We start from the raw sequence: 20918 nt of genomic DNA on the forward strand, positions 1-20918 counted from the left end.
CAATCCTCTTCCGAATACCATTCCTCTAGTTCCTTCTTGCGAATAGCCACCTATTGTTCCTCTTTCACCTCAATCTACTGCTTCATACTTTAAACATATTGAAAAGTGTCACTGTTATTCATTCTGTAAAGTGGGTTTATATGATATGACAGAAATTATAAAGTTTCTTTAAAGTCTTGAAAGAAGGAAGGAACTTGAGAACACAGCTAACACGTAAGAGACCTTTCCATACCCCTTGGATAAGTGTTGCATAGCACTGGGAGGCTCATCAGGGAAGGAGAGAGAGAGAGAGTGTGTGTGTGTGTATGTGCTAATGTGACAATTTTGAGTTAAGAGGCAGCTTTTCATGAAAGCATGAATATGATAGGAAGAAGCTTGGGCTGCAAGGGTTCTCTTTTGTGTAGGGATAAATCTGGAAATTGGGAAGGTTTCACTAGCATGGGGATCCAGTTCACAGGAAGATGAGCAGATCCAGCAATAGATGTGGAATAACATGAAAGCAGACAGGAATAGAACAAAGTTTGGAGTACTTATTTTCATCCCCTCTTTCCAATCATCACCAACTAGCCTTACAGCCTCTTGAACTTCTTTGAGTGTGCCACAACCCCATGAAACAATACACATCAGAGGGTGTGAGGGTGAGATTTGGAACACTCATTTCATTAGCAGACACACAACTCAATGTGAAGCATCTAGAATCACTAAATTTGTTGGTGCATGGAAGAGAATGTTTTCAAAACGTGCTGCCCACTTAAGATTTGTTTAGTTTGAAAGAACAGGATAAGTGGGGGGTCTGGAGAAATAAAGATGCAGGGGTAGATGGAAAGGGGAAACAAAATTGGAGGGTGGAAAAATGTGTAGGGGCGAAGATTAGGGGAGCAGCTATGATCTAAGTTTGTGGGAGAAGTAGATTGTAAGCCACAAACATGTAGCAGAGAATGAGGTGAAAGAGGTATATGGGGAAGAGAGCTGTATTATATGGCATGTAGGGGGAAAGAGTATAGGATGAGAAGGGATCAAGGATGTGAGAAGGGGGCACAGGGAGAAGGGGAAGATGCAGAAGATATGTGGGCAGGGATGATGGATTATGTTTAATAGGAGGGTGGCATAGAGAATGAGAGAGGTACATGGGGAAAAGAGTGAAGGGGCAGGGATATTATAGGGTATAGGGCGGGGGGCAATAGGATGTAGGATGGGGTGCAGGATCTAGGAGGGTGTTGTGATGTGGGACAAGGAGAGGGTACAGAGGGTTTAGGTGGTGACTTGAGGCAGGGAGTTGGGGTTCAAGAGAGGGTGAGGTACTAGGTGCAGGTTCTAGTCAGGAGGCATTTAACCAGGTGGCTCCAGCCAGCAGGACCCTCAGGCAGACTTCCTGTCTGCCACAGCCCCTGGCTCAAAATGGCTAGCTGGTTCACATAGCTCTCTGCGCTGTGGTTTCCAGCCAATAGGAGCTGAGAGATTGTGCCATGCTGCGGGGTGCTCCAGCTCACCTTGGCCAAAGTAGCCCCCACACACAGGGATAACGGTGAACCGGTTAAACATTTCATTTAACCAGTTAACAGATTAAATGCAATTTTACATCCTTGATGGGAATACATGGTGGGAGGATACATGTGGATGTATGGGGTAAGATTGTACAAGCCATGGGGAAAACAGGTTGGCGTATCTATGCAGTGCAGGTGTATGGGGTAAGGGTGATACAATAAATGGGGTGTAAGATGGGGGTTGAATGGAGTGAATGAAGTACAGGTTATACGGAGCAGGGGATGCTGGATGGAATATGCAGGAGTGTATGGAGTGGAGGGCATGGAGTGTGCAAGATAGGGATGTAAGGGGTGCAGGGTGGGGTATGTGGTGATATTGGTGAAGGGGTGGAGTGCATGGGTTGTATATGGGTATGCTAGGTGGGGTACGTAGGGTAAGGGGGTGCAGTATGCAAAGCAATGGTGAGAAGGATGGCGGATATGGAGTGCAAAGCAGGGATGAGGGGAACAGAGGGTGTGGGGTGTACATAGGGCATGCAGGGTGAAAAACAGGACTGAGGGGGCTAGAGGGCCTGGGGAGCACATGGGAACTCAGAATGAAAGATAGTAGGGGGTGAGGGTGACGGAGGGTGTGTGGTGTTTATGAGGGGGGTAATATAGGTGTGTGAGGTACAGAGCAGGGGTGAGAAGGATGGGGGGCCTGGAGTGCACAGAGGGAGTGCAAGGTGCAGGTAGTTGGGGATGAGGGGGGTGGAGAGTGTGGGTAGTTTGCGGGGGTGCGTGGTGGGGGAGTAACTAGCGTGAGGGATGGGATATACCTAGGGGTGCAAAGCAGAAGTATTTGGGGAGTGCAGGATGCAGCATAGGAGGGGACAGAGGAATACAGGGCGAGGGTAACTGGGGAGCAAGGGAGTACAGAGTAGTTGAGTGGAGGGCAGGAGAGTGCACCCGGAGTAGGTGAGGACAGAGTGTGGAGTGTAAGTAGGAGATACAGGATGAGGTGGCTGGCGGTGCAGGGACCGGAGGGCTGGAAGTGTACATGGGGGCAGGGTGGTGTGGATTGGGATGCAGGGGACAGAGGATGTGAGGTGCACATGGGGGGAAGGTAAAGTGGGAAGAGGGTCAGAGGACAGGAATGCACACGGGGGTGCAGGCCCAAGGTAGGTGGGAATGGAAGACCAGGGGTGAAGGGCAAGTTGCTGGGGTGTGAGCAACGGAGGATGCAGGCTGCACACAGGGTTGCAGACTGAGTGATTGAGGTGAGGGGGACATAGGATGAGAAGTGTACCGAGTGTGGGGTGGCTGGAATGCTGGTGCACACAGGGGGTGTACATTAGGGTGGCTGGGGTGTCGGGGATGGTATGCACACAGGGGGTGTGGGATGGAGGGATGGAGGAGAACAGGTGCAGGGCAGGGGCAGTTGGGGTGCAGGGAATGGAGACTAGGGGATGTAAACAAGGGGTGCAGAGTGGGTTGGTTGGGGTGAGAGGGATGTAGGATGGGGTGCACGGCAGGGGTACGTAGCGATGGAGAACTGAGGGTGCAGGGTGGGGTAACTGGTTCAGGGGACAGAATGTGGAAGTGCATTCAGGGATGCAGGGTGGGGAGGATGTGGGGCTGCAGGTGGAGGGGTTCGGTGAGGGGAACACAGGGTGCAGGGTGGGGCGGTTGGGTAAGGGGGACGGACAGAGTGTGGTGTGCACACAAGGGATACAGGGCAGGGATAGGTGGGGTAGGGTGGACACAAGAAATAGGTGAGGATGGAGGAGAGTGGATGCAGAGTAGGGTAATTGTAGTTCAAGGAACAGAGGGTGCACGGTGCACACAGGGTGCAGGACAGCGTGGTTTGGGTGAGGGGAATGGAGGATGTGTGGTGTACACAAAGGATGCAGGGAGGGGATAGATGGGGTTAGGTGCACAAAGAGGTAGGTGAGGATAGAGGACCATGGAAGCAGGATGGGGTAATTGTGGTTCAGGAAATAGAGGGTGCAGGGTGCACATGGGGTACAGGTGGGGTGGTTGGAGTGAGGGGGGTGAAGGATGTGGGATGCACACAGGGGGTGCAGAGCGGGGATAGGTGAGGACAGAGGACCAGGGGTGCAGGGAAAGATGGTTAGGGTGTGGGATGCACACAGGAGTTGCAGGGTTGGAATGTGGGGGACAGAAGGTGGAGGTACACACAAGGGGTTCAGCGAGGTGGTTGGGGTTTGGGGATTGAGGATGTGGCATACACCCGGGGCACAGGGTGAGGGTACGTGGGGACAGAGGACCCCGGGTGCAGGGAGGGGGGTAACTGGAGTGTGGGGAATTGAGGGTGGAGTGGCTGTGATGCAGGGACAGAGGGTGAGGGATGAACACAGGGGGTACAGGACAGGGATAGGTGGGGGAATACATAACAGCCAGACAGGTCAGACCCAAGGTCCATCTAGGTCAGACCCAAGGTCCCAAGGACATCAGTGTCCTGTCTTCCAACAGTGGCTAGTGCCAGATGCCCTGGAGGGAGGGAGGGAAGAGAACAGGGAATCAACCAGTGATCCCGCCCCGTTACCCATGCCCAGCCTGGCAAATGCATGAAGGTTTTGGGATGCAGGGGACAGAGGGTGCAGGGCGGGATGGCAGTGCACCCATGGGATGAGGGAGCAGCGGGGTGCACACAGGGGGTACAGGCCAGGATGGCAGTACACAGGAGGGTAGTACACAGGGGGGTGAGGGAGGAGCGGGGTGCACACAGGGGGTGAGGGAGGAGCAGGGTGCACACAGGGGGTGAGGGAGGAGCAGGGTGGTGTTGTTCACATGGGGTGAAGGAGGAGTGGGGTGCACAGCGGGTGCAGGGCAGGGTGGTAGTGTACACAGGGGGGTGAGGGAGGAGCAGGGTGGTGGTGTTCACATGGGGTGAAGGAGGAGCGGGGTACACACAGGGGGTGAGGGAGGAGCAGGGTGCACACGGGGGTGAGGGAGGAGCAGGGTGGTGGTGTTCACATGGGGTGAAGGAGGAGCAGGGTACACACAGGGGGTGCAGGGCAGGGTAGTGGTGTACACAGGGGGGTGAGGGAGGAGAGGGTTGCACACAGGGGGGTGAGGGAGGAGAGGGGTGGCAGTACACACAGGGGGTGAAGGAGGAGCGGGGTGCACACAGGGGGTGCAGGACAGGGTGGCGGTGTACAGAGGGGGCGAGGAAGGAGCGGGGTGCACACAGGAGGTGCAGGGAGGGGGTGGGGACAAGGAGTTCAGGACACGGTGGCTGGGGTGAAGGGCAGAGGGTGGCGGTACACACAGTGAGGGAGGCGCAGGACACACACAGGAGAGAAGGGGGGTGGCTGAGGCAGAGGGTGGGGGCACACACAGAGGGTGAGGCAGGTGCGGGGCACACAGGGGGTGGCTGAGGCGCACACAGGGGATGAGGGGCGGGGTGCACAAAGGAGGTGCACGGGGTGGCTGGGGTGAAGGGTGGGGGTGCACACGGGGTGAGGGAGGAGCGGGGCACACACAATGGTGTAGGGGGTGGCTGGGGCGGAGGGTATACAGAGTGAGTGAGGGGCAGGAAAAAGGGGGCACAGAGGGTGAGGGAGGCGTGGGACGCACACAGGATAGCAAGGGGTGAGGGACGGGAGAAAGGGGCGCACACAGGGTGTGGCTGGGATGGAGGGTGCACATGGGGTGAGGGGCAGGAGAAAGGGGGGCACACAGAGGGGCAGGGGGTGGCTGGGGCGGAGGGCGCACACAGGGGGTGAGGGGCAGGGTGCACACGGGGTGAGGGGCAGGAGAAAGGGGGGCACAGGTGCAGGGGTGGCTGGGGCAGAGGGCGCACACAGAGGGTGAGGGGCAGGAGAAAGGGGGGCACACAGAGGGGCAGGGGGTGGCTGGGGCAGAGGGCGCACACAGGGGTGAGGGGCAGGAGAAAGGGGGCACACAGAGGGGCAGGGGGTGGCTGGGGCGGAGGGCGCACACAGGGGGTGAGGGGCAGGGTGCACAGGGGGTGAGGGGCAGGAGAAATGGGGGCACACAGAGGTGCAGGGGTGGCTGGGGCGGAGGGCGCACACAGGGGGTGAGGGGCAGGGTGCACACAGGGGGTGAGGGGCAGGAGAAAGGGGGGCACACACAGGTGAAGGGGTGGCTGGGGCAGAGGGCGCACACAGAGGGTGAGGGGCAGGAGAAAGGGGGGCACACAGAGGGGCAGGGGGTGGCTGGGGCAGAGGGCGCACACAGGGGTGAGGGGCAGGAGAAAGGGGGGCACACAGAGGGGCAGGGGGTGGCTGGGGTGGAGGGCGCACACAGGGGGGAGGGGCAGGGTGCACAGGGGGTGAGGGGCAGGAGAAAGGGGGGCACAGAGGTGCAGGGGGTGGCTGGGGCGGAGGGCGCACACAGGGGGTGAGGGGCAGGAGAAAGGGGGGCACAGAGGGGCAGGGGGTGGCTGGGGCGGAGGGCGCACACAGGGGGTGAGGGGCAGGAGAAAGGGGGGCACACAGAGGGGCAGGGGGGGCTGGGGCGGAGGGCGCACACAGGGGGTGAGGGGCAGGAGAAAGGGGGGCACACAGAGGGGCAGGGGGGGCTGGGGCGGAGGGCGCACACAGGGGGTGGGGGGCAGGAGAAAGGGGGGCACACAGAGGGGCAGGGGGTGGCTGGGGCGGAGGGCGCACACAGGGGGTGAGGGGCAGGAGAAAGGGGGGCACACAGAGGGGCAGGGGGGCTGGGGCGGAGGGTGCACACAGGGGGTGAGGGGCAGGAGAAAGGGGGGCACAGAGGGGCAGGGGGTGGCTGGGGCAGAGGGCGCACACAGGGGGTGAGGGGCAGGAGAAAGGGGGGCACACAGAGGGGCAGGGGGTGGCTGGGGCAGAGGGCGCACACAGGGGGTGAGGGGCAGGAGAAAGGGGGGCACACAGAGGGGCAGGGGGTGGCTGGGGCAGAGGGCACACACAGGGGGTGAGGGGCAGGAGAAAGGGGGGCACACAGGGGGTGAGGGGCAGGAGAAAGGGGGGCACACAGAGGGGCAGGGGGGGCTGGGGCGGAGGGCGCACACAGGGGTTGAGGGGCAGGAGAAAGGGGGGCACAGGGAGTGAGGGGCAGGAGAAAGGGGGCACACAGAGGAGCAGGGGGGGCTGGGGCGGAGGGTGCACACAGGGGGTGAGGGGCAGGAGAAAGGGGGGCACACATGGGGTAAGGGGGGGCTGGGGCGGAGGGCGCACACAGGGAGTGAGGGGCAGGAGAAAGGGGGGCACACAGAGGGGCAGGGGGGCTGGGGCAGAGGGTGCACACAGGGGGTGAGGGGCAGGAGAAAGGGGGGCACACAGGGGCAGGGGGGCTGGGGCAGAGGGTGCACACAGGGGGTGAGGGGCAGGAGAAAGGGGGGCACACAGAGGGGCAGGGGGGCTGGGGCGGAGGGCGCACACAGGGGGTGAGGGGCAGGAGAAAGGGGGGCACACAGAGGGGCAGGGGGTGGCTGGGGCGGAGGGTGCAGACAGGGGGTGGGGGGCAGGAGAAAGGGGGGCACACAGAGGGGCAGGGGGGCTGGGGCAGAGGGTGCACACAGGGGGTGAGGGGCAGGAGAAAGGGGGGCACACAGAGGGGCAGGGGGGCTGGGGCGGAGGGCGCACACGGGATGAGGGGCAGGAGAATGGGGGGCACACAGAGGGGCAGGGGGTGGCTGGGGCGGAGGGTGCAGACAGGGGGTGGGGGGCAGGAGAAAGGGGGGCACAGAGGGGCAGGGGTGGCTGGGGCGGAGGGCGCACACAGGGGGGGAGGGGCAGGGTGCACAGGGGGTGAGGGGCAGGAGAAAGGGGGGCACAGAGGGGCAGGGGGTAGCTGGGGCGGAGGGCACACACAGGGGGTGAGGGGCAGGAGAAGGGGGGCACACAGAGGGGCAGGGGGGGCTGGGGCGGAGGGCGCACACAGGGGGTGAGGGGCAGGAGAAGGGGGGCACACAGAGGGGCAGGGGGTGGCTGGGGCAGAGGGCGCACACAGAGGGGAGGGGCAGGAGAAAGGGGGGCACACAGAGGGGCAGGGTGGCTGGGGCGGAGGGCGCACACAGGGGGTGAGGGGCAGGAGAAAGGGGGGCACAGAGGGGCAGGGGTGGCTGGGGCGGAGGGCGCACACAGGGGGTGAGGGGCAGGAGAAAGGGGGGCACACAGAGGGGCAGGGTGGCTGGGGCGGAGGGCGCACACAGGGGGGGAGGGGCAGGGTGCACAGGGGGTGAGGGGCAGGAGAAAGGGGGGCACAGAGGGGCAGGGGGTAGCTGGGGCGGAGGGCACACACAGGGGGTGAGGGGCAGGAGAAGGGGGGCACACAGAGGGGCAGGGGGGGCTGGGGCGGAGGGCGCACACAGGGGGTGAGGGGCAGGAGAAGGGGGGCACACAGAGGGGCAGGGGGTGGCTGGGGCAGAGGGCGCACACAGAGGGGAGGGGCAGGAGAAAGGGGGGCACACAGAGGGGCAGGGTGGCTGGGGCGGAGGGCGCACACAGGGGGTGAGGGGCAGGAGAAAGGGGGGCACACAGAGGGGCAGGGGTGGCTGGGGCGGAGGGCGCACACAGGGGGTGAGGGGCAGGAGAAAGGGGCGCACACAGAGGGGTAGGGGTGGCTGGGGCGGAGGGCGCACACAGAGGGGAGGGGCAGGAGAAAGGGGGGCACACAGAGGGGCAGGGGGGGCTGGGGCGGAGGGTGCACACAGGGGGTGAGGGGCAGGAGAAAGGGGGGCACACAGAGGGGCAGGGTGGCTGGGGCGGAGGGCGCACACAGGGGGTGAGGGGCAGGAGAAAGGGGGGCACACAGAGGGGCAGGGTGGCTGGGGCGGAGGGCGCACACAGGGGGTGAGGGGCAGGAGAAAGGGGGGCACACAGAGGGGCAGGGGGGCTGGGGCGGAGGGCGCACACAGGGGGTGAGGGGCAGGAGAAAGGGGGGCACAGAGGGGCAGGGGGGGCTGGGGCGGAGGGCGCACACAGGGGGTGAGGGGCAGGAGAAGGGGGGGCACAGAGGGGCAGGGGGGGCTGGGGCGGAGGGCGCACACAGGGGGTGAGGGGCAGGAGAAAGGGGGGCACACAGAGGGGCAGGGGGGGCTGGGGCGGAGGGCGCACACAGGGGGTGAGGGGCAGGAGAAAGGGGGGCACAGAGGGGCAGGGGGTAGCTGGGGCGGAGGGCACACACAGGGGGTGAGGGGCAGGAGAAAGGGGGCACACGGGGGGTGAAGGAGGCGCACACAGGGGGTGAGGGGCGGGGTGCACACGGGGGGGGGCGGGGGCGCAGCCATAGCCCGCGGGGAGCCCGTACACGCAGAGCAGCGGCAGCCCCGGCCCGTAGCCCGCGCGTTTCTCCTCAGCGCCCGCCGCCGTCAGCCCGACCAACGCCTCCCGCCTGCGCATGCGCACTGGGCCACCAGGCACCAGCTACCGTTGGCGAGGGGCCCAGAATGGGCGCGCGCACCTGGGAACTCGCTCGCGCTCTGCCGCCCGGGAGCTGCCCGGGAGCACGCGCACGGCCGGCTGTGCGCGCGCGCTTCGGCCTGGCCACGCTAGAGGGGTTGCTGGTGGGATCTGCTTGCATGGCCTGCCGCTGTTTTCAGGGCTTTGCGCGCTGGTGGGCGTGGCGCCTGCCAGAAACATACACCACCCCCAGGTGCAAACGGTGGGTCTGGCCCACGAAAGCTCATCATCTAATAAACCATCTTGTTAGTCTTTAAAGTGCTACATTGTCCTGCATTTTGCTGTGTACCATGCGGCATGCATGGATCATGTCAACATGCAACCGGACACACGTGCTTTTAGTTATCCCTGCACTGACTCGGTGGGTAAACACGAGTTAGCCACGGCTCTTTCTGCCTTGTTTTCCCCTGGCATGCAATCAGCCCCCAGGTAACCAGACTCCATTGTAAAGCACTTTGAGAGCCGGAGAGGAAAGGTGTCCTATCCGGGCAAAATGCCATTCTTTTGTCAGCATCATAATCATTATTTTATTTATGAATAGCTTTTTGCGAGCTAAGCCCTAGCTCCTGCAATTGCTGACACACATGCCTCACGTTAGACGCAGGATGTTAGGAATTTGTTTTTTCTGGCAATATGTTTGATTATGCTGCCCTGAGTTTTGAAACTATCTTTAAAAGAAAAACAAACACCTACATAAGGGACAACATTTCGAACACACATCCACAATTTGCCTATTGTGCCTAGTTCAAAATGAACTTAAACACCCTTCACCTCTAGGAAAGGGGTCTGAATTTTATTGAAACTCACTCTTCCTGTCAGTGAAGAAATATGTTTGCTAAATCTGCTCATGCAATTTACAGTGGTTGGTTGCCCTTAAAAATCTTTCGTCACTAGCTCCCTTTGAAGTCAATGGCAAATCTTCGGTTTACTTGAATGGCAAGAGACCAACGAGTATATCCACCAGTCTGAAATGTGCATTCATACCCATCAAGCCATATACCCTACTCTGCTATATTCTTTGCTCAGTGGGATGTCCAATTGCCTAAGCTAACATCCACAGGACATAATAAACCATTGTCAATTAATAAAACAGTGCAATGATGTATTAATTACACAACACCTATCACCATGACATTAAGAAAGGTACATTAAGAAAGGACCAAATGCTGCTTTTGTTAATATGGGTATAAATCTATTAGCTGCAATGCAATTACTCTGTGTTTACACTAGAATATAGGAGAATGGAATCTGGCCCATAGAATGGAAAGCTGATCTGATGCTGGTGTGAAGCAGGACTATTTCCTCTGAACTCGGGCAAAATTATACTGGTGTAAGTGAATGCAGAACAAGACTTATATGAGCCAACCTTAGCTCCCTTGAAATGGTGGCCCTTTTCTCCGCCCTCCCCCCAGCTAACTCCTCAACAAATGTCAATAGAAAATAAACCTTTTAGAACAAAATTAATCAGCCCTGTGCAAAAGAGAATAAACAGGTCTTGGGCCCGACCAACTTCCAAAACTCAGACTCTCCCTAATCATGGAGAATGATTCCAAAGGGTGACAGCCCCTGGCAGAAAGCTGCTACTGCTCAGAGTTTACCCATAGAAGCTGGCAGGAAGAACATCTGAATGGATCTCAGCCAACATGCTGGGCCAAGGAGAGAGATGTTAGTCAGATAACAGGGTTCCATACCATTCAGAGCTTTGACGATCCTCACGGTCATCTCAGAATCGCGCTTGTAGGGCAGTGAAGAGACATGAGCACCTGTTTCATGAGTTCCTAGTATTCTGCATCTGAGCCAGTTCATTTACTCCGATTATTATGCAGATATGCAAGAGTGAGCCGGACGTTCCAATTGCACTTGCTAAGACGCTGAGGTGGGAATCTGCACACAGCTGGCTTTTCACATGCCTGGTGTAACATGCAACTGTGGCCGTGAGACAAAAGCTGCTTTGATTTGTGAACTGAGCACATTTTAAATGAGTCTAAATATAGAACCCTACAGTGTCCTTTTACAATCACTTTCCCAGAATGGCATTTTGAACAGTAACTTACATGACCTGGACGCCAGGTGGCACTGCCCCTGTAAAGGATAAATCGAATGATCTGACAGCTGCACCAATGGACTCTTCTACGTCAGTGTCTGGCATTAAGTAGTGCTCATGGTGAGATGGACAGACAAGTCACTCATGCTGGTTTTGCACATTCTGGAGAATTGCCACAACGATACATTCCAGGTCAGACTGAGGCAGGGACAAAGATTCCCACGGCTTTTTTGCAATTCTGTTGCTGTGATTCTCCCTGCATATAGAGAATTGCACAAAACATTTGCATTGGCACTAGCTCAATGTGCATCTGAATTACTCTGGCTTTGCCCAGGATGAAACTTTCTTCCCTTTTCTCTTTCTTCATTCAAGAAGGCAGCAGAACCAGGAACCTGAGTGAGATAGGATCATGGCTGAGGGCTCAGGTGTTGTATGGTTCAATTTATTTGAGATCCAAGGGAAACTAAGACACTCCAGGGCTACTTAACCACTTTCTTATTTTTTGCAAGCTTTAAGCAGTTAACAAAGTTGTTTAAGTTTTACAAGCCTTAAAAACAATTACTATACAATTGAAACCTTAAATACTATACATTCTAAAGCAATTAATACAGTGCAAAGCAATGGAAAAACAATTAATAGAAGATCTACTATAATGCAATAATAAAGCCTAGTTCACTTACACTTCACTACAGTACCAGGCAGGAGGTCGTGGTTCCTTTAATTCCCACGCATTGGAACGCCATGCACTGGGTCACCGGTGTGAAGGGCCTGTTAACGTCTAATTACATCGCACAGGACCTGTGGGTCAATCCTGCCCATTCTCTCTCATCGATTGTTCTTACTAAGCCCATTTTATAGCAAAGCGAGACTTGATGGTTCTAATAATATTTACCAATTGATTACATATTACATATTACATACCTAAAATTGATTACATATTACATATTACATACCTAAAATTGACTGAACCCCTGTTAAAAAGAAATACTGCCTAGCTGGAGTCTTTTTATTTACCTTGTTATCTTTAATGATTGCATGGGGAGAGTTGACATTCACACATCCCCATACACCAAGGGTGGGCAAGATATGGCCCGCAGCCTGGATCCCACCCGCCAAGCCGTATGATCTGGCCCACGGCCCACCCTGCAGCGCCCGGGGAGTGTGCTAAGTCTTCTCTCCCAGCCAGGGATGCACGGCACCAGAGGGAACCACCAGCTGTTCAAACTGGCTGGCAGTTCCCTCTGGGAGCCACACGCCCCTAGCAGGGCAAGGCGGGGGATGGAGAGAGAACTCCTGTGCTCCTCCACCCCATGGGGCAGCATGCAAAGTCTTCTCCCCCTCCCCCCCCCACACACGCACGAGGCCTAGAGAGAACTGCCCCTTCCGCCTGAGGCCCCTCCCATTCTGCCTGAGTCTCCGCCCCTTCCAGTATGGGCCCACAACCACTACCAACATTGGTGAAGTGGCCCCCCTACAAAAATTATTGCCCACCCCTGGCATATACCTCTCTCATACGGGGATATGGGTGACTGACTGTCCTGGCCCAATCCTCCCTACCCAGTGCTCTCTGCTCTTCAGACCCGGCTGGGCCCCTGGGTTGGACGCGTCTCTCCTGGTACCCAGCACCACATCTTCTCAAAGCAACATGTGGGGAGGATGCAAGATCACATGACCCCTCCCGAGGTTTCTGTCGGGGTTCACACCAGAACATGGCAGGCAGCCACCTATCAGCAATGTGCATGAGTGAAGGGGTGGGAGCTACTTCCAATGGAATGGGGGTAAGGGCGAAGGTTCGGATAACCTGACCCATGTTTTTCCGGGGGTTATCACTTCCCTACCATCCCCCAATCCCCTATGGCTAGAGGTACCTCGCCCCTTCCTGCCTGCACCGTCATAGAACCATAGAAACATAGAACACTAGAACTGGAAGGGACCCCGAGATGCCATCAAGTCCAGTCCCCTGCCCTTCCGGCAGGACCAAACACCATCTAGATCATCCCTGACAGGTGTCTGTCTAATCTGCTCTTCAATCTCTCCAGGGATGGCGATTCCACTGTCGTACCTCGGTGTTTTCGTACCTCGGTACCTTCGGTGGTCTGGACTGTCAATGTCAGCGTCATCTGGTCAGGGTCGTCCTCTACTCCGTCGGTGATGATAAACTCTCGGCTGTGTGCGTAACAATCGGTACTCCCTTTATCTAGAGTGTTAGACCCCGTGCACTTGGGTCAACACAAGAGATCTCTGAGAGGCCCCGGAAACGACAGATGCAGGAAAGGTTTGAAATCAATCGAGCAGGTTTATTGTCAAATGCGAAGCTCTACCAGCTGGTCACAGAGATCAGTACAATGTTACACCACTGGGCACTATGGCCCGCGTTGACAAGGTACCAACATCGGGCAGGCCTATTGCCGTATAACAGATATTAACAGCAGTTAGTCAAAGTTAAGTTACTGTGCATTCTGTAAGTTTAGGCAATGACACCTGCTGTTCAGGCGCCTAGTGCACACCCCCCCCCCCCAAGGTCGGCCAGAGAGCACCCTCTGCGGTGTCCTTTTATAGACAGGTACAAACACCTTACATCATTTCTTTACGTACCAGGTTACCACCCTCTGTTGCCTAGTTACCACCCCTCACGTTATGGAAGGGGGGCTTCCTTACTATCCTTCATGCTGTCAATTTCGACCCGGTCCCGAACCTAGGTCGGTCTGTGCATTAGTTTTTAGGGAGTTTTTGTACCAAGACATTTCTTATTAAGATGTTCCAATACTCCCCTTTGGCTCACAGTCTGTACCCAGTGCCTCCCTGTGTCCTTCCATGCTCGACCTAACTGACACAATCACACAGTTATCAATAGGGCCTCTTTCTTGGCTCCTGTTACTGAACCAAAGTCTTGCTCACTAGATTGCAGGCCTGTTGCTGTTTCCATGTTGCAGGCCTTAGGCCTGCTGACTCCATATTACTGACCCTCAACTTACCGGCTTTACAAACGGCTGCTCCGCCAGAGGTGAGGAAACCCCCCTGGGACATGGGCCCCAATAGAAAAGTGACCTGGACAGAAGCCGGGAAATGGGACCCCAGAAGACATGACCCACCTCCAGGAGCAGCCTGAGGCTGGCTGCGGCAGCTGGCGCCCCAGGCGGAACATGCAATCGGCACCCCCGCCTGCACTGAGCAATCGGCACCCCCGCCTGCACTGAGCAATCGGCACCCCCGCCTGCACTGAGCCGTCAATGGGGTGACGTCGTCATCGGGCGCCCCATGACATCATCATCGGGCGCCATTGAAGGCAGCGCCCTAGGCGACAGCCGAGTCGGCCTATAGCCACGGGCCACCCCTGCCCACCTCCCCTCTGAGACTGTCCCCCATTGGGTGATGGGAGCCCTGTTGGAACTCACCAAATCCTCTGAGAAAAATGAGTGTCCTGTAGTAAGCACCCTAGAGACTAACAAATCTATCGAGATATGTCAATTGGGTATTGAATGTAAGAAAAGTAGCACAGGAAGGGAGGGTGGGGGAGAAAAGTCTCCTGGGAGACTAGGGGGAGACAGAAGGCCCCGCTGGCCTGGGGTGGGGAGAAAACCTTGCTGGATGAGATCCCCCACCCGAGCCCCTCCTCACCTCCAATCCTTCCTCTTGTACCCTTGTAAGTTTAATAACGTTTTTATTTTATCTTGTAAATTTAATAAAGACAAATGCAAAGTGCTCCCCTTAGGAAGGAACAATCAGTTTCACACATACAGAATGGGAAGCGACTGTCTAGGAAGGAGAACGGCAGAAAGGGATCTAGGGGTTGTAGTGGACCACAAGCTGAACATGAGTCAGAAGTGTGATGCTGTTGCAAAAAAAGCAAACGAGATTCTGGGATGCATTAACAGGTGTGCGGTGAGCAAGACACGAGGAGTCATTCTTCCGATCTACTCTGTGCTACTTAGGCCTCAGTTGGAGTATTGTGTCCAGTTCTGGGCACCGCATTTCAAGAAGGATGTGGAGAAATTGGAGAGGGGCCAGAGAAGAGCAACAAGAATGATGAAAGGTCTAGAGAACATGAGCTATGGAGGAAGGCTGAAAGAATTGGGTTTGTTTAGTTTAGAAAAGAGAAGATTGAGGGGGGACATGAGAGCCGTTTTCAGGTATCTAAAGGGGTGTCATAAGAAGGAGGGAGAAAACTTGTTCATCTTGGCCTCTGAGGATAGAGCAAGAAGCAATGGGCTTAAACTGCAGCAAGGGAGGTTTAGGTTGGACATTAGGAAAAAGTTCCTCACTGTCAGGGTGGTCAGACACTGGAATAAATTGCCCAGGGAGGTTGTGGAATCTCTGTCTCTGGAGACATTTCAAAGTAGGTTAGATAAATGTCTATCAGGGATGGTCTAGACAGTACTGAGTCCTGCCATGAGGGCAGGGGACTGGACTCGATGACTCTCGAGGTCCCTTCCAGTCCTAGTGCTCTATGATTCTATACCCCCCCCCCATGCTCCGAGCCTCCTGCCCTGCCCCCCACACTCCCAAGGTCCTGGCTTGACTCCTGCATCACTCACCCTGCCAGCCCTCTGCCCTGAAGGACCCAGGCAGTGCCGGGTAAGTCTGCGAGTGATTAATAAAAGCCCTGGGCTGACATCCCAGGCCCTACGAGAAACCACAGATAAGAAAAGTGAGCCTCCCTCTCTGTGTCTGATGGAAAATCTTTTGTTTCTGAGCTGCAGTGGTGGTGGGATATGCAGCGGCCCGGCCAGGCCCGCCAACAGGGGCGGGCAAACGGGGCAATTGCCTTAGGGCCTGGCTATTCAAAGGGGCCCAGCGCATCTCCAGCCGCCGCTGCTGCCTCAATGGCACACAGCCCCTCTCCCCACAAATGGCTCCAAGGGAGGTAGCTGGTCCACCCCACTGGTACACATCCCAGCAAAAAGAAGACAGCGAACTGGGTTTTGCAGCCTGGTCACATCCACTTTGCTTTACCTTAAAGCCAAGCACAGACAACAGCCCCCCGGGCGTCAAAGCCTCTGCCTGACTCATCAGCCGCCTCAGCGCCAGGGACACGTCCGCCCCCTGCGGCGTCCCCCACCTCCCCCGTGGCCTGGTGCTAGCTGAAGATAATTAGACGTCAGTTATCCTAGGTTACCTACTGACACATTTCTTATGCAAATCCCTGGCACCCCAGTGGTCCCCGCCCACCCCCCGAGCGGCTTTTGGGATTAGAAACAGATCCTTTGCCTGCTGCTGTGCGTGTCTGCTGGGGATAGGCCCCCCTCTCAGAAGTGCAGAGCTCACAGGACCTGCAGTGGGGCAGATTGAACCTTTGGGGCGGGAGGGGGGACTGGTTCCCACCTGGGGGTATGTGTCCTTCCTTCCGCATGGGTTTCACCGGGTGATGGATCCGCGGCTCGTTCCACCCACTGTGGCCTGCAGGATCGCTCTGCCGTAGGTCGGCTCTTCCCTCCTTGGCAGGGGTCACTGAACCTCTCCGGAGAGCTACAGAGAATCGGCGGAGAGAGGAAGGCCATGGAGCAGGGGGGACTCAGCACTCAGCCCCAGAGCACAGTCTGCAGGTGTCTCGCAGGGGTGGTCCACTTTTGTGTGGCCCCCGACCGATTAGTTCTGTGGGTCAGCAGCCCCCGACCCCATGGAAAGATCAGCGAGGGGCCACACACAAGTGAGAAGCAAAACAAACAGTAACACCTCAGGGACTGGGCCCCTGACTGAGAAGTAAAAAGACCCTCTTCCATATTCCCCTTGCACAGAAGAAACTGGCGGGGGGGGGGGGGGGGCAGACTAGTAGATTTTGTGGGGAAAAAAGCCTCCAGGCAGCACTTTACTGCACCAGCTGTGGGAGGGGGAGCCAATTCCTCCCCCCCACCCCACGAACTAGGACTTGGGGCGTCAATCACGTGCCTGACTACAAGCCTGTGCGACCCCCTAGGAACATTCATGGCGAGCCCAAGGAGCCAGGCACGTTGCTGCAGCCGCCCTACCAGCACGATCGCTCAAACAGAGCTAGCGTGTGTCCGGCTAGCTGCCCCGGAGAGCACCCTCGTCAGCCAGTGCAGACAACCCCTTATCTCGGGTTTAGCGGGCCCCTATTCCATGAGGCGCCCCATTGACTAAGGGGAGGACGGTGATTCTGAGTGGCAGTAAAGATGTCGACATGCTCAGGAACCCAACCAAATCCCTTCCCAGGCTTCCTGTCCTTTGGAAGCTCTCGTGGTGACTTGCCCCAAGCATGGGGCAGTGGGGGTGGGAAGTGGGAAGGAAGGTTCATGAAACCGGTGCCTGTGGTGGTTTTCTAGGGAGCATGCACAGGTGTTTCCCAGAAGGGGCGTTGGATTAAAACGGTGCCCCCTGAAGGAGGCCTGTTGGCCGGGACCATCCTGGCCCGCTGGGCTGAAGATGCCAAGACGGACGTGGCAGTATCACTGATTGACGGTGCATGTGATGAACGCTTGGTTCAGTTCATGGAGAGTGACCCGCACAGCCCCAACGCATGCATTGGGATGGCCATGAAAACAAAAGAGAGAAGGCGTCTTGTTGTTTCCAGATGAATGTCACGTTGACGGGACCAGCAGTTCTGTTCCTCCCATGGCTTGGGGCCACCCTACGGGACGGAGTTTCTCCGGCTTGTCTCTCCTTTCGGGGATGGTGCCGAGGCTCCTGTCGGAACTGGAGCTCCCCTGTCTTCTGAGCTGGACCGCGCTCTGGTGCTGACTGTCTCCCTGCTCGGGTCGGCGCTCTCCCAGTACGCCCATTCCACTTTCAGCTCCTTGATGCTGGTATGCAGCTGTACCAGCTTCTCCAGCAGCTGCTGATCCTGGAGCTGCATCTCGGACTGGAGCAGGGCATAAAAATATATATATGTAGCTGGGGCGCTGAGTCTTTAGCACTGTATCTGCCTTTGGGTAATGAGACTGTTATTCCATCCGTGCAGAGAAGGGGGAAAAGAAACACGAGGGGGTCCTGACCAGCCACTGCTGAGAATTGTCTGAGCTAGACATGAGGGAACCAATACTGGGAACCCTCAACCTTTCACCCCTCTCCTCTTGCTGCAGCCCTCCAGCCCTTGCTGGAGAACAGGAGGGGGCTTTCTGAAGGGGGGGTGGACATGGGGAAACAGACTGAAGCCCAAGGGAGGCAGGGTTGGTGAGTCACGGGCGAAGGGTTTTCCCCTGCTTTATGGAAATGTTCGTATAAATATGAATATGCATAACACAGAGATGCCTTGGGCAAAATGCATCATGTGACATCTCATTTTTAAAGTTACAATCTGCCGAATGGGGTATATTCTGTTTGTGTGCAGGTATCGTTCTTGCATATGAAATTAGACGTGTGGATCTGTTTATAACTCTAGATGTGCTAATGAGGGCCACTCTGGAAACATAATAGCTTGGTGCTCAAACCAATGACCTATGAATAGTCTTATTTTTCCTGTCAGCCTGGACTGTGGTTGGTCCTGCCAAGACATGCGGCCAGGTCACCTGATGCTGGAACCCATTTTGGATCTGGAACTGAACACAAAGAATTCCTGCCTTGGGCAAAGGGGATATAAAGGTGGGAAACCAAACAATAGGGCAATTGCCAGGTGCCAGGAGATGCCTTACCACCCAAGATGCCTGCTGAAATCTGAACAGTGGGAGGATCAGACCCAAGCTAGGAGGCTGCCTAGCTTGTGAAAAAGATGATTAGAACTATTGTTAGGGGAAGAATGTGGATGTAACAAATTCCTTAGTATATTAAGCTTAGCTGGTGTGTTGTGTTGTGTTTTGTCTCTCCCAGCAAAGGCACAAAGTTAAAGCAAGGTCAGGGCTTGGTTGTGCCAGGAAAACAGGAAGTGCTGAGAATGGGACTATTTTCCATACCATGGAAAGGGAGGGGGCACAGCGAGGAGGGCCGTGATACTGAGCGTGGCCACTGGAGGCAGCGAGCGCAGGGGAGAGCTAAACTGCAGTTTGGCCACTAGGGGGCAGCTGCACCAAGAGAGCAGCCAACAGGGCTGGGGCTCATCATCTTGCCTGCCACAAGACGGGGTAAGTAGCCCCCCCGTCCCAAACCCTTCCCACCCCCCGGCCCTTAGCTTCAGCACTGGGAGGACTGGAGGGCTGGGGGGGACACAGAAGGCCTTTGCCAGCTTGGGGACCGGGGAGGGGGGAGGGGTCAGAAGGCCTGTGCTTACTGGGAGATGGGGGGGGGAGAAGGCCCTGCTCAATGGGACCCCCCATCCTGAGTCCTTCCTCACTCCCCAACCCTCACTCTTGTACCCCCCCACATCCCCAGCTCCTGCCCTGAGGCCTTCCTCAGCCTTCCACCCTGACTCCTGCACCCCCAAGCCCTCGGTCTCCTGCCCTGCCCCCCACATCCCAAGGCCCTGCCCTGACTCCTGGACCCCCCCACTGAAGGACTTGGGCAATGCCAGGTAAGTCTTTGTGCGTGTGTGTTTGTGTGTGCAGGGGTGTACAATGGGACACGTTTTAGGGAAATACTTTGGTATCCTTTGGCACAGCAAGTGGGCTCCTGAGGGAATCCCCCTCCGCAAGGCGCCAGCACCACAGCACCACTGCAGATGAACTGTTCCTGTCGGTGGAACAGATAAAACGGAGCTCCCCTGGCCGCCGAGCGGTGGACCCCCAGTGGGTTCCGCCTCATGCCCACACTTGGCTGGAGATCAGAACTTGGCAGCGTGGTGGGAACCCGGCCACCCCGGACATCAAAGGAAGGACAAAGGGGACGTGAGGCCGATCCAAGGCCGTTACGTCAGTGGGAGCCTTGTCGGTGGTTTCACGGGGCGTCGGGCCAGGCCCTCGGGGAGTGGAGCAAAGGGACAGAGGTGGCTCATTCTGTCCCGTGTCTTGTCCTGTGCACCGCTGAACACCGGGGGGGGGGGATACAAATGGTTCTGCAACGGGGGCGCATTCAGCCTGAGCAGCCCCACCCCGCAGCAGCGGAGGTGCAGGATCCGGGTCTCGCTGAATGGACCGAGGGCGGGACATAAAACCAGAGCAACGCTCAGACCCCTGCCCGGTGGGGACCCTGTGGTTGAGACTGAGCTGCCCACGCTCAGACCGGGTCTGTGTGTTAAACTCAGGCCGTTAAGGAGGCCTGTGCTCCTGGCAAGCCACCGGCAGCCCTGGCCATAACCCCATGCTATGGGCACCTCAATCCTAAATGACTAACTTCATCTTGGGAGTGTTTCCAGGACCCCGAGGAAAGGGCCCATGGTAGAATATGGGCTCTAGTCTGGGAAGGGAAGATGGGGCCTTGAAACCAGGAATGGGCATTAGAAAAACGGTCCTTTGTGGTTTTAAATGCCAGCCTGGATTCTAGGCACCTATTAGGTAGCACCTAGAGTATCCAGCTGAAATCAGGCCCCCCCCCCCACCCCCGGGCTGTACATACATGTAATAAGAGACGAGCTCTGCCTCAAAGACCTTACAAGCCACGCAAATATGGCAGACAAAGGAAGGATTATAAACTCCCCCCCCCCCCGTTTCCCAGGTGGGGAAACTGAGGCACAGAGGGAGTGCGTGTCTTGCTCAGGGTCACACGGGGAGTCTGCTGCCAAGCTAGGAGCCGAAGCCAGGTCACCAGGGCCTAACGTTTAGTTGCCGTCTAAGCGGCAGTCCTAGTTCTGCAGCTCCGGCCACGACTCTGGGATGAGTGATTCTGAGCATGCGCAAGCGTTTAATTGTGAATAGGGGAGTGATTGTGCGTGGGCAGGAGCGGAGAAGCCATGTTTAGCGTGACAGGGCATGCACTGTGTGTGTGCGTGGGCGTAGCGCTCTCTGTATTCAGAGAGGGATTCTACCTCAGCACATGCCCCGGCGTGGCGTCGCCAGGCGGCCGGCGTGCTAGAAAGCCCCGCAGCAGATACGGTTCTTTGCCTCAGTATAAAGCCCCCCGCGACCTCTGGTGCTTTTCGCTGGCTCCAGAATTGCTCGGTTGTTTTTCTCATAATCCAGACCTGACCTTTGCGTCCCCTTGAGCTGCATTCAGCAGCGG

General features: G+C 57.1%; 1 protein-coding gene across 2 annotated transcripts in view; it reads right to left on the reverse strand.

Annotated features, from left to right (window-relative positions):
* RAD21L1 (RAD21 cohesin complex component like 1) overlaps positions 1-9035 on the reverse strand; it is a 60364-nt gene extending 51329 nt beyond the window's left edge. The window contains exon 1 of one of the 2 annotated variants that reach the window (XM_075900900.2): positions 8895-9035. In XM_075900900.2, coding sequence (XP_075757015.2) covers positions 8895-9014 — 120 coding nt within the window. In that variant the 5' untranslated portion in view covers positions 9015-9035. Of the gene's footprint in view, positions 1-8741; positions 8872-8894 lie in introns of those variants that run through there. The other variant, XM_075900899.2, reaches the window with a different exon arrangement.
* Positions 9036-20918: the final 11883 nt, after the last annotated feature.

Source organism: Pelodiscus sinensis, chromosome 17 (assembly GCF_052426305.1).
Source record: "Pelodiscus sinensis isolate ZL-2025 chromosome 17, ASM5242630v1, whole genome shotgun sequence".
NCBI classification, from domain to species: domain Eukaryota; kingdom Metazoa; phylum Chordata; order Testudines; family Trionychidae; genus Pelodiscus; species Pelodiscus sinensis.